The sequence below is a fragment of the Mangifera indica genome, chromosome 13, assembly GCF_011075055.1.
Source record: "Mangifera indica cultivar Alphonso chromosome 13, CATAS_Mindica_2.1, whole genome shotgun sequence".
Taxonomy (NCBI): domain Eukaryota; kingdom Viridiplantae; phylum Streptophyta; class Magnoliopsida; order Sapindales; family Anacardiaceae; genus Mangifera; species Mangifera indica.
In genome coordinates, this window is record NC_058149.1 from 3,866,791 (window position 1) to 3,880,626 (window position 13,836).

The 13,836-nt window shown below is 30.1% G+C and overlaps 1 protein-coding gene across 1 annotated transcript; it reads right to left on the reverse strand.

The window, feature by feature from the left end:
- Positions 1–6,109: 6,109 nt before the first annotated feature.
- LOC123194965 lies at positions 6,110–6,502 on the reverse strand. Its single transcript, XM_044608473.1, has one exon. It carries the CDS (start codon positions 6,500–6,502, stop codon positions 6,110–6,112), a length of 393 nt encoding a protein of 130 aa, XP_044464408.1.
- Positions 6,503–13,836: the final 7,334 nt, after the last annotated feature.

Here is a 13,836-nt window from a genome sequence, read left to right on the forward strand (position 1 = left end):
AATCAACGCACATAATTACAATCTAAAAACGATAACAAATAGGCCAACAGGCTTATTTCCACCCAAGGCTTAATCTATTGAAAAAGTTTTATCCGCTAACTTTCAAAAATCCAAATCTCACCTAACAATTGTTACCATTAGAAAAATCTGTTAGTGATAAGGATAAAACTATCATTTAATTATTAATATTAAAAAAATTATTTTCTTTCTCTAGTTTAGTTTTAAAAGCTGATAATTTTCTTTTAGCGTAATTTTGAAAACTTATCTTTCATCCCTTTTTAGGGTTTTATTTTTTTACTCATTACATCCATCCCTCTTATCTTTCAAAATAATATAGTTACACCCCCATAACTATATTCTCTCTTTTTTGCAATCTTTCTTCTTGGTGATTCATTTCGACTCATTATCAACCATCTTGTCCACACCCTCTTCCTCCCTAGTGATATTTTCGACACGCCTATTATGGTTTTGCCTGTCAAAAAGGAGTAAGAGATCTCACCTTCTTGCTCGTTTTCATGGTGTCGTCAACCCTTTCTTTTGGTGGTCAATGACGTCATGACCCTCTCCTTCATCGCAACGTCATCAACCACTAAAGGAAAGGGTCGAGAATGTGCTCCTCTAAAGAGGGTGGGAAAACATAATTAAAGATATTTTAAAGGCTATTTTTAATTTTTGTTGATTTAAGATTATATAATAATTTTAAAAAATAAAATAGTAGAAATAAAATGATGATTTCACATACTTTGGTTTTATTAACAAAGTTTAATTTTGGGTGTTAAAATTTTATTTATGCTTTATTTTGGTTTAAAAAATGTAATTTATAGCAAGTAGGGAAAGAAAAATATGATAAAGAAGAATATGATAATAAGTTTATTCAATTATTATTTAACACGTGTTAGCTAATTGTGGAGTTGCATAGACTTCACAAGAGACCCAAGGCAAGGAAGCTTGTCAATTGGCCTCAAATTGAAACAATGAGGCAGAAGTGGATAGGTCTCATATGAAGCCAGACCACCAATAGATAACATAATACAACAATTCTTCTTTTCTTTTCCATTTTCAAACCCTCATTTTCTTTTTCTCTTTTCCACTCTAGTTATCTAACATTTCAATGGGAATCTCTACCTCAGCAGCAGTCACTGTATCCTCCATTGTTCGAAAACTCTTTTACCCTTACTCTTCTCCTTCGAACTCTTTTCCCACCATTGCCCTTTTCCTTACAAAACTAATCCCAATTCACCTCTCGTTTTCCTTCTTTTATTCTGCACTACCAATTTCTCCTCCACAACCACCAATACTTGTCGTCATTGATTCATTGTCCACGCCTCTCATGATAAATTTGAATAGAAGAAACCTCATGTTAACTTTGGTACTATCAATCATATCGATCATGACAAAACTATTCTAACTATCGTTTTAAACATGACACTTTAGGTAATATTGCGTAAAAAAAAAATGATAAAATCGATGCTGCTTTGGAGGAGCACGCTTGTGGTATCTCCATTAACGCTTTATTTTTAATTCACTCCAATATCTCAATAAATAAACACAAATTAACAAAACTAATGCATAAAGTAGAATGTGGTTGCAACAAAACCATAATAATTATCAACCAAAGTGAGATGGTAAAAGCAAGATGTAAATATATAACATATAAAATGCAAAAGTATGCCCAACTAATTTTCATGACTTAAAAATCGTTAAGATGTGTTTGATTGAATATTCAAAAAGTCATGTGTATTAACCACGAGCAAATTGCGTACTTATTATAATATATTATTTTATGATTAAATATTATTTTATTTTAAATTTAAAAATACATAATCACATAATAATATATAATGATTAATTCATAAATTAATATTTATTAATAATATTTATAATTTTATCGAGCATGTGTTATTATATATATATATATATTACAAAATTTGACTCATTGTGAGCTGGAACCATTTATTATCAGCGTGATCCTTTTCCCACTAGTTCTTTGCCTACATGACCTTTTCCACCCTCAAACTTTAAAAATCACATTTTCCACTCTTTATATGGGAAATTCATTAATTTATAGGCCAGAAGACTTATTCCCACCCAAGGTTTGCTTAACTGACAAAGTTCCATCCATTAAATTTAAAAAACTTAAATATCCATCATTATATTAAAATCCATTAAAAGTGAAAATGTCAATTAACTAAAAATATTAAAAAACTAAAAATTTATCACTTTCTGTTTTACTTTTAAAAATTTAACAATTTTTTTTTACTCAAAAGTTTAAAAAACTTCGTTGTATTTGATGACAAGAAAAAACCTTAAAAAAATGGTCACTTTTTAAATTTTAGGTAAAGAAAAATTATTAAATTTTTAAACTAACAGAAAATGTGATAAATTTTTAGTTTTTTTAATATTTGTAGTTAAATAATATTTTTACTTTTAACTCTAAAAGTAAATTTTAATAAAAATGTGGGTTTTTAAATTTAATGGATAAAATTTTGTCATTTTAGCAAATTTTGGGTGGGAATAAATCTTTTCGCCTAAGTTATAAGGTAAACGCATTAAAAAGGTGAAAATATCCTATATTATGTTGAAATGTTAACTAAAGTTAAGTATTACCGTGGCCCAAAACTTTATTAAATGCATTTTCACCTCTGCTTCGTATTAATTTTAAGGATAATAATTAAAATAAATAAATTAATCTAAAGTAGTTGCTTGTGGAATTCAACACTGGCATATAGGTCAAGTTGATTTCATGAGATCACATTGGGAATGTGTAATTTAGCCTTAAAATATTAACACAATGTCACCTTAAGTGGTTGGTGTCATCAATGTATAAATATTTTTGAATATATAATTAGATATATAAGTAATATTTTATTATTTTAGTTAATAAAAATATGAATAATTCACATATTAAATATAATGTTTCAAAATTTTTAAACTTTAAATATATTAACTACATATTTTATACATTTTTAGTATTAAATATGTATTAAATAATCATTCTATTTATTTTTCCTTTTTTTAAAATTTTTAAAGAAATTTAAAATAACACCGTTTAGATATTCAGGTCTAAAGTATAAAAATATCTCTTTAATTTTTAATTAATTATTATAATACAAAAAAAAAACCGTTGTTTTAAATCCTCACACCTCCATTCGTAGCATCAAGTTTATTTTCATAACAACAGTAAAAAGATTTTCACATAATTTTTTTACACTAAATCAATGTTTTTCTTTTCATTTTCCTCATTCTCCAAAAAAAAAACTTTTATTGTCTTTACTTTTTTTGTTTGTAACTTCGTAATGTTTATTAATTCGAGATACTAGTCTTTCATTAATCTTATTGCATATTCACCTGGTGGTGTAGCGGTTGAATATGTTGTGTTATGTTATATTAACTTTATTAATCAATTAAATGTTTTACATATGAATTATTATATTGATTTTAATCAAGAGATCTATAAAAAATGTTAAAATTATTATTGATATTATTATATTTTTAGGTATTATTGACGATGTGCCGTTTTAAACCCATATATACATCTTTCATATTTTTTCTATATCCGAATTTTAAAAACATTTTTTTATAAACATATTTTTTATCATTTACCAAATAATACATATAATTCTTGTATTATTTTTTTCTCATATTTACTAATTAGGATCATTATATAATTAAATAATTTTGAATTAAATATAAAATAATAATTAATTATATGATAATACATTTATATACTTAATTATATATTTAAAAGTGTATACGATCTGAGGGTGCTCTAAAATAATTGAAAAAGAAAAACTTTCAAAGTTAGTCAAATTCACTCCTATGATTTCACAAAACAAATTAGGTAGGCCGAGGGTGTTTCCCACCCCTAATTTAAGGGATTAAGTTTGAAATTTTTATTTTCCCACTCTTCCGTTAATCTCGTTAATGAATAAGTTATTAGCTTTTTTTTTTTTTTGTAAAATTATAAAAATTGCCATTGATATTTAATACAATTAAATATTATTAATTATTATTTTTTCTTTTTTATATATTATTCTCCCTTGTCTCTACCACCAACACCAACATATTTGTTTTAGCTTGATTTAAATTCATACCTTATCGCTGGTGTCGGTTCAATTTTTGTAGTTGAGAATAAAAGACTTAGTAAGTTTAATAAAAGATGTTTATTTTTGGAGCAAAAAAATGGAAGAAAGATCCAAGAATCTCTCAAAAACCTAAAGCTTAAGGTTTCTTACAATATTTGAGATATTAATAAGCATAAGCTTTCATTATGTTGGATTTAATATTCAATGTGTTGGAATAATATGAATATAAATTGATTAAATTTTTAGATAATTTAATAAAACCAGATGAATATGTAGTTTAAAAAGAATTTATTTTGTGAGCTTGATGTGATCATTCAGAAATAGAATGATACACTTCATATTATGATTATTAATTTTAGATTATAAGTGTAGGTCAATAAAGGTTATTGGACTTTTCATGAGAGAGTTCAATTGACCTTTTCAATATTAAATAGAAGAAAGGCAATGTCTCCTTTATCTAGTTATATAATATAACGTGTTCAAGTGTGCATTTTGAAAACAAGAAGAGGAAGACTTTGCTCTGGATTGACAATCAATTGTTTATGCATCAACTCTCTCCAACAAAATTGCACAAATAAGTTTGTCTTAATCCCTAATTTATGAATTATATGATTTTATAGTCTATTGTGATTAAAGTAAGCAAATTAATTAATTATGATTTGCAATGATCAATGTAAAGATTATACTGATTAATTATTAACAACTGTATTGACAAGATTGTTTTATAATGAAGTATTATTTTTGGATTATATTGTTTTCTTATATATTAGTATCCAATTTAGAAAAATAAAATGTCATTTACTTGGAATTTTTTTAAAGGATTATTTTTTAATATATATATATATATTAAATATGATTTACAGTTTAGTTCGATTTGAAAATTTTTCAATTTAAGTCAAACTATTTTATAAACTAAATCAAACCAAAGTGTAACTTTTAAGCGGTTCAGTTAAGTTTGGTTTTATTATTTGAACTAAATTATGTATATCCCTACTTTTTCATCATTTATTAAAGACATAATGTTTTCACACTTGATCTTTGCCTCAATAACCTTTCCCACTCTCAAACTTTGAAAATGACATTTTTCCACCTTGCGTTAATGAAATTCATATAAACACTAAAAAATGAAAATGTTAACTAATGATAAAATCACTTTGTCCAAAAACTTTGCTAAATGTAATTTTTACTTCGGTTTTATAGTTATTTTAAGGCCATAATTAAAATCAAAATCATTAGTGGAATTCAATACCAGTGAATTGGATAGTTATGATTTCATGAATCACATTGATAATGTGTAGTATGAATAAATTCGCACAAATATGGTATGATAGTTGAATCAAACAACACGATGCAATTTACCTAGAACCTTTGTGATTTAATTGAAATCGCACCAAAACCAATCTGATTCTAGTCTTAATGTCAATTCTCCAACAAGAGTATTTTCAACATGAGCTTGAATTTGAGGTAGATTTGGAATTAGTTGAAGTAAGGATTTGGGTTTTGATTTTTAAATTGAAGATAAGGTTTAAGTGATGAATCTTCAAGTTAAAAAAAGACATAGAATTAATTTATATTGTAAGGCTGTAAGTGATATTAACCATGATCATAATATGAAAATAGGACAAAATCTAATTGAGAACCTTTAACAAGAATTTAAGAAGAATATTCCCTTTCATTACAAAATAATTGTCACATTTATAACATTGCTCAAAATAAATACACGATAATCTTTAATTACATTGTAAAAATAAAATAGAAATAATCAATGAATAAACGAACACAAAATAGAAATTCAAAACCAATCCAATACAAGAAAGAATTACATCCCAATATAGAAAATAATTTCAAAAAAAAAAAAAAAATCATAAACTTTGGCGCAATTAATCAAATCTGTAATAGAAAACCTCTCAGAAAAAACACAGGCTTCTTCACAGGGACTCAAGGAGAAACAGAAGATCCAGACCAGATAATCAAATCTGTAATAGAAAACCACTCAGAAAAAACACAGGCTTCTTCACGGAGACTCAGGGAGAAACAGTAGATCCAGAGCTGTTTCCTCTACAGTAACGAAGCTCCAAAGAGATTTGCCTCTCAATCTGAAGTTGTTTATGGAAATTAGCAATAAACATCTCAGCTCTCTTATCAATGTCATCTTGTTCAGAAGGCCAACTTATCGTCCTGTGAAGCGACGACCCTGATCTCGAAACCGAGCTCGACTCGTCCCATGTCGACTCCATATCTTCTTCGGTGGCTGCCTTCAAGCCTGGCCGATCGTTAAAGCTGAAAAAACGGTTGCTTGAAGAAGCGCCAATCATCGAAGCGATTCGCCACCGATTTAAGTTCAAGTTCAGCAATATTTTCACCTTCTTCACGGCTGTTCTCAGGCGGCTAAGCAAAGACCAGCTGTTCTTCCCCATTAAATAATAATTTTCTTGCTTGTTTCAGAAAGAGATTGATGTGAGCTCGAAGGAAATTTGCTGATGCTGAGAAGTGTGGATATATAAATAGAGAAATGAGATGACATGAAGTTTGAAGTTTCTGCGTAAGTTGAAACAATAAAATGCGCACAAGATTGCACTAGCGTGTTAAGCAAGAGGCCACTTTTGGAATCTTGTGATAGATAAAGAGTATTTGGTCAAATTTTGACTGAGTCTTTTTCTATTTTTTTTAATTTTTTCCGGATATGCATAAGTATCATGTAGGTTCTTCTAGTTTTTCTTGGATAAATTGTGGTCAAATTTGATAGTGACAAGTTTAGTCTATATATACATTACATATGTATATTTTGCATAAATTTGTTTTATAATGGTTCGATGAACGTTAACATTTTGAGGAGAGAATTTTTTTTTTTTAAAACTTAAATGTTAAAAAATTTCAATAAAATCGTATTTTATTCATGAAAATTAGGTTTATATTAATCTGGCGGCTGGAACCAGCATGGCTGACGGTTTTGACGCAGTCAGTCGCAATTTTCTGTAACTCATGCAAAAGGCTAGAGGTAGGCCTCCTGCTCAATTAGAAACCAGGTCAAATGACTATTTCCATTTGAACTCTAACGAAATAGCAATTTTCTATATATTTTGTTAGTACTAAGAGTTTATTCACCCCCTATTAGCGAATTATATTAAGAGTATAAAAGTAATTTTCATAAGCTAAATCAACAAATAAAAATCAGTGAAAATAAATAAAAAAATTTAAGGGAAATTATATTAAATGGCCAAATTACCCCTCTATTAAGCAAAAATACCCAATTTTCCTATTCTTAAGCAAAGATACTCAATTTTCCTATTCCTAAGCAAAAATGCCCTAAACTTTTTTTAAAATACCAAAATTACCTTTTACCACATCTATATAAACCCTCTTACTCACTCTTATTACACACACTTCTTATATCACTCAAACACTCACTCTCATTCTCATTTTTACTCAATATTAATTAATACGGGTTCGTTCGGATGAAAGACGTTTGTATTTTTGAATTTGAATAAAAAAAAGGCAATTTGTGAAAAAAAAGTATTTATACGAATCTTAACCTAAAAATTTAATTTAATTTATTAAATCTAGTTTATATGTCATGTAAATGGGACACTTGAATATTAGATAATAATATAGAGGTTAAATACAATGTTAGAGAAATATGGGGGTTTTTTTTGATATTATACAATATATAAAGGATTTAAATAACATGTTAAGAATAGATAGGTATATTTTGATACAAAACAACATGCAAGGGTGTTAAATGAAGTATTAGATAACTATGGGGGGTCAAAAAAATGTTATAAAAATATAAGGGGCATTTTGATAGAAAACATTGTAAGAGCATTATAAATGAAATTTTAGGAATAGATAGATGTATTTTAATATGAGACAACATACAAAGGTGGTAAATGCAATGTTAGGTAATTATAGGGGCAAAAAAATATTAAAAAAATATGGGGGGTATTTTGATATTACATAATACATGAAGGATTTAAATAATAGGTTAATAATAGATAGATTTTTTTGATACACGAGAACATAAAATGGTGTTAAATGAAATATTAGATAATTATGAGGGGTTAAATGAACTGTTAAGAAAAACATGGGGGTATTTTGATATTTCATAATATATGAAGGATTTAAAAACATGTTAAGAATGAATAGATGTATTTTGATAATAGGAAACATACGAAGGTATTAAATGAAATATTAGATAAGTATGGGGGGCCAAATGAATGTTTAAAAATATGGGGGTATTTTGATATTAAACATTGTAAGAATGTTTCAAATGAAATGTTAAGAATAAGTAGATACATTTTGATACAAGGTAACATAAAAGGTTGTTAAACAAATTGTTAGATAATTATAGGGGGTTAAATAAAATATTAGAAAAATATAATAGATATTTTGATATTAAACATTGTAAGAACGTTTTTAATGAAATATTAAGAATAGATAGATACATTTTGATACAAGATATTACACAAAGGTGTTAACTAATAATTATAGGGGGTTAAATAAAATATTTAAAAAATATAAAGAGTATTTTGATATTAAACATTGTAAAAACGTTTTAAATGGAATGTTAAGAATAGATAGATACATTTTGATACAAGATAACATATGAGAGTATTATATAAATTGTTAAATAATTATAGGGGGTTAAATAAAATATTAAAAAAATATTAGCAGTTTTTTAATATTAATAATTGTAAGACTGTTTTACATAGTTATTACAAATTTTTGGTTATAAATGAATAATTTTTTTTCAAAAACTTATCATTGCAGGATTGATAATTAAAATGGATGGTTATGTATCGGTTCGTTATCAAGGAAAATGAATTCAAGGTGGCAACAACACAATGAAGAATCTAAACAATTGATTAAAATTCCTTATGGAACAACATTTGAGGGATTTATTAAGCTTTTGAAGGAGTCTTGCAGTATTGATCCAATGAAAAACTACCTTAAACTATCAATGAAGCCAAGAAAAGTTGAACTCGACTGCCCTGTACAAATCCAAAATGATGAAGATGTCCAAGGTTTTATTGATATGTCTCAGTACTTACAGGAATGTATTCTTGTTTTTGTTACATGTATCCCAATTGAAAGACAGGAGGAAGAAGATGAAGATGAAGAAGAAATTAGTGGGGTGAAAAAAGAATATGATTTGGAAAACTTGATTGATTTCAGTAATAACCCATTGTACATTGCAAACTCATGGGGTTATGGAGAGAAAGATAGAATTCTCGACTGGAGTGACTTTGATAGAAATGATATGTCTGATATTATTTTTGAAGAGGTAGAGCCCGAGGATATGCCACTTGTTACTAAGGGTATGGATAGTTTGCAACTTAAAGATCCTATTTCAAGTGGTGTAAATTATTTTGGGCCATTTTTTGACAATGTCCCCACTTATCCGTTTAGGTGACTTTTTGATTTTCCTCCACAGCCATCAATATTATCAGATAGTACCAGATCGATCCGAGAGGAGAATGGGTAAAGCTTGGTGATATTTACCATAATAAAGTATAATTGAAAGATGCTGTGAAATAATTTGTCTTATTGAAAGGATTTCAATTCATGGTCAAGAAATCTAACAGGGCACAATGGAATATTAAGTGCAAGGCTGAAAATTGTGAGTGGTATATACATGCAAGCAAGTCCAAAGTCGGTGAAGTGTTTCAAATCAACCAAATGAATCCTACCCACACATGTTCAGTTGATAGAAATGATATGTCTGATATTATTTTTGAAGAGGTAGAGCCCGGGGATATGCCACTTGTTACTAAGGGTATGGATAGTTTGCAACTTAAAGATCCTATTTCAAGTGGTGTAAATTATTCTGGGCCATTTTTTGACAATGTCCCCATTTATCCGTTTAGGTGACTTCTTGATTTTCCTCCACAACCATCAATATTATCAGATAGTACCAGATCGATCCGAGAGGAGAATGGGTAAAGCTTGGTGATATTTACCATAATAAAGTATAATTGAAAGATGCTGTGAAGTAATTTGCCTTATTGAAAGGATTTCAATTCATGGTCAAGAAATCTGACAGGGCACAATGGAATATTAAGTGCAAGGCTGAAAATTGTGAGTGGTATATACATGCAAGCAAGTCCAAAGTCGGTGAAGTGTTTCAAATCAACCAAATGAATCCTACCCACACATGTTCAGTTGATCAAATCATGACACATCACAAACAAACTGGAGCCCGAGCTTTAGATCAATTAATGAGATCAAAGTTTGTGTTGATTGATCAAATTTATCAGCCTAAGAAAATAATTGTGGACATCGTCGATCGGTATAAAATTGACATTTCATATTCATAGGCTTGGCAGGTAAGAAACTGGGCTTTAAATTCATTGAGGGGCTCATCGGAGGAATCATTTATGCTCTTACCAGATTATTGCTACAATCTACAACGTACTAATCTGGCCACCATTACTACTACTGAAACGAACGATGACCATCGATTTAAGAATTTTTTCATGGCATTAGGATGTTCCGTTCGTGTATTTAAAGAATATCTCTGACCTGTTATTTGCATTGACACTACTTTCCTTAAAGGTCGATATCCAGGGCATTTATTCATTGTGGTGGCTCTCAATGGTAATAACTAGATCATCCCATTGGTTTTGGTGCTGGTAAAAAAGAAATCACGACACGTGGTGTTAGTTTCTCAGAAAGATTAAAGAATGCATCTATGACCTCTACGAGTTGGAGATAATCTCGTATCGATATCATGCTATATACTCTGCAATGGCTGAAGTCTTTCCAGATGTCCACCATGGATATTGTTGTCATCATCTGTTGTGTAACATGCAGGCAAAGTATAAACGAGAATCAAAGGTAAAGTGTTTAAACAAGTATTAAAATTTTGAAATGTTTATCTTTTTCATACATTTTGATTATAAAGTTCTCATATTTTTTACCATCTTGCAGGTTGCGAGTGCATATTAGAAAGCTGCAAAATCATACACAAAAGCAGAATTTAAGGCTATGATACGATTTTTTGATTCGATGAACCCTCAAGCTAAGGCTTATCTACGTGAGGTCGGATTTGAGCGTTAGAGTAGAGCACACTTTGTCAGACATTGATACAACATCATGACAACTAATATTGCAGAGTCATTTAATGCCCTTGCCAGACATACACGAGGCCTGCCTATCACAATGCTCGTCGAGTTCATTCATGGTACCATGCAGCGATAATTTTACGAGAGGAGAAACCATGTAAGTACATATCCAATCGTTAATAATTAAAAGTTTTTTATCATGTACTTTTTCCCCTTAGTTTTGGTTATTAACAAATGTGTTGTTAATATTTTCTCAAACTACAGATGAATGTCCTAACTTTGTCACCTTTTGGATGGAGGAGAAAATCAACAGTCTTCTGTCAAAGTCTGTACGCTTAGAGGTTCAGTCAATTACACCTACTCGGTATCAGGTTATTGGTTTTGGTGGATACATGGGTATTGTGGACTTCGGTGAAATGTCTTGTACGTGTAAAAAGTTTCGGCTTTCATATATTTTGTGTAAGCATGTCATTACTGTTGCACGACACATGAAGCTCACAAATGTCAATGCATGGGTTCATCCATTCTCTTGCATCGAATTCTACCATGCAATATATTAGGAACCTGTTAATCCTCTTGAAAATCAATCAGAATGGTTGCACTCACCACAAGGAATAGTTATTCTACCCTATGTCCTCAATATTGGTCGTCTGGGTTGCCCTTCTAACAGAAATTGACATCCATCGCAAGGAGAAAATATTACACTCAGGATTTGCAGTCATTGTCATGAACCAGGACATGTACAAACCCAATGTAAAAGCCCAACACCCGTCCCGAGCTGCACCATACAACGTTTATCTAGAAAAGGTAAAGGGTCAAGATCTTGACAAGCTTATATCTAGTTTTGTTAGTTATATGATTCATCATTGTTGTACTTTAGTGATATATAACCGATGTATTTTCATTATTATTTCAAATGTATAATTGTATTCACATGGGATGTAATAATTTTAGTATGAATAATTTCTTCATTTCATATTTGTTGGAATGAGTTGTTTGAGTATTTCTTTATTTCATCTCATGTTTGATAGTAACATCACTCAAATCACATATAATTATTTCCGTGACAAGATTATTTAAAAAATGAAATCAAATATATATCCATATATAATGATAGATAAAGTACATCGTACACATACGCACATACAATAAATATATACATAAGAACATATGAAGAACGATAAATAAACAATGAGCTAACTAAATATACACCCGTGATCTATTCGATACAGTGGAAATACAACTGCGATATTAAACATCGACGCATAGAGGTAAACAACTCTTGGGGAAAATTGACATTCCGTGACAATGCTAAACACTCAAAAAAACGTAACATAAACACACCACAGTCATCGAAGCCTTCCCCCTACTGAGGGACATCCGTCGCTTGATGTAACATAAGCTGAATAGGCTCCTTAAATGTCTCGATAGGTATATCTAAATGTTGTGAGTTCGAAAAAGCCCCGTCTCCTATCGTGAGAGGCATCGAAGATGATGAGGAGAAATTAGCATTCGACAAATCGGTGTACTCACAGATGTCTGCATACCAAGCTTGACCCTCTTCAATCGGTGACAGACGAAGCGGGAATGTGGCATAATCCTAATCATGAAGATATATAACTCAAAATAATTGTAATATTCAATGAATCAATCGACTGATTAATTAACGATTACATACCGAATCATTAGTGAAAATAGTGCCCATATGACTCTAACTAGGGACGTCCCATGTACGCCACCTAAACATCCGTGGAGACGCATGAATATCAATCATATCAACCCAATCATATAAGGTGTCCAACGTCTCATATATCCAATACTGGAATATAACCATTAACAATTAAAATAAATCAATTTCTTATTTTTGTCAATTAATATATATAATCAATAAACTAAAACTTACCTGAAATGCGAAAGGAAATTCGTAGAGGTCATATTTATGCATTTCAGGCAACCATTCGAAGCAGACTCTATCACTCGCCTATGACATAGACTCATACGTCATCTGCCACACGACAACACCCCAAGGGTAGGAATTAAACCCATCCAGATGATCAACCAACTATAAGTAATCCGCAGATACTTTCTTCCGTCAATCATTCCCTAACAGCACCATATGAAGACAATATAGCAAGGCCATCTTGACGACATCAATGTCATTATCCCCCCATAGCCTAGCCAAAAAAACACACTCAATGTCATGATACTGTACCTTCAGACAACCCCGAAAGTATGTATCTCTGATCTTATGTCTAGAAGAGTGGGAAATATATGATGAAATAGCAATGAGTCCGCTAAATGAAAGCCCTGTCACCAAAGCAAACTCAAACGGGCTGAATCTCATGTCAACCTTGTTAACCCTAAACCATAACTCGTCTCTGACAAACGACCGATGTAGTTGTCGTAAGAGAAATGCATGAACCAATATCCCAAAAAATTTGGTTTTGGGTAAACGAAGAAGATACCTGAAACATGTCCTCTCAAACAGTCACAGTTGATCCAGGGTCAGTATAGAAGTAATCCTAGATAATGAGATGCGTTGTGCATAACATATAACCTCTGCCCAGAAGTGTTTGGACTCATTGAGGATGCGCAACTCGCCTTCAACATGTTTTCTTTTATGAGAAATATCCTGCAAAAAATTTAAAAATTTGTAAGACATTCATAAAAAACAAATATGTAAACAAATG

Bases quoted from the DNA above. Each gene is read 5' to 3' on its own strand.
- LOC123194965 (XM_044608473.1), bottom strand. From the start codon at position 6,502: ATGGGGAAGAACAGCTGGTCTTTGCTTAGCCGCCTGAGAACAGCCGTG.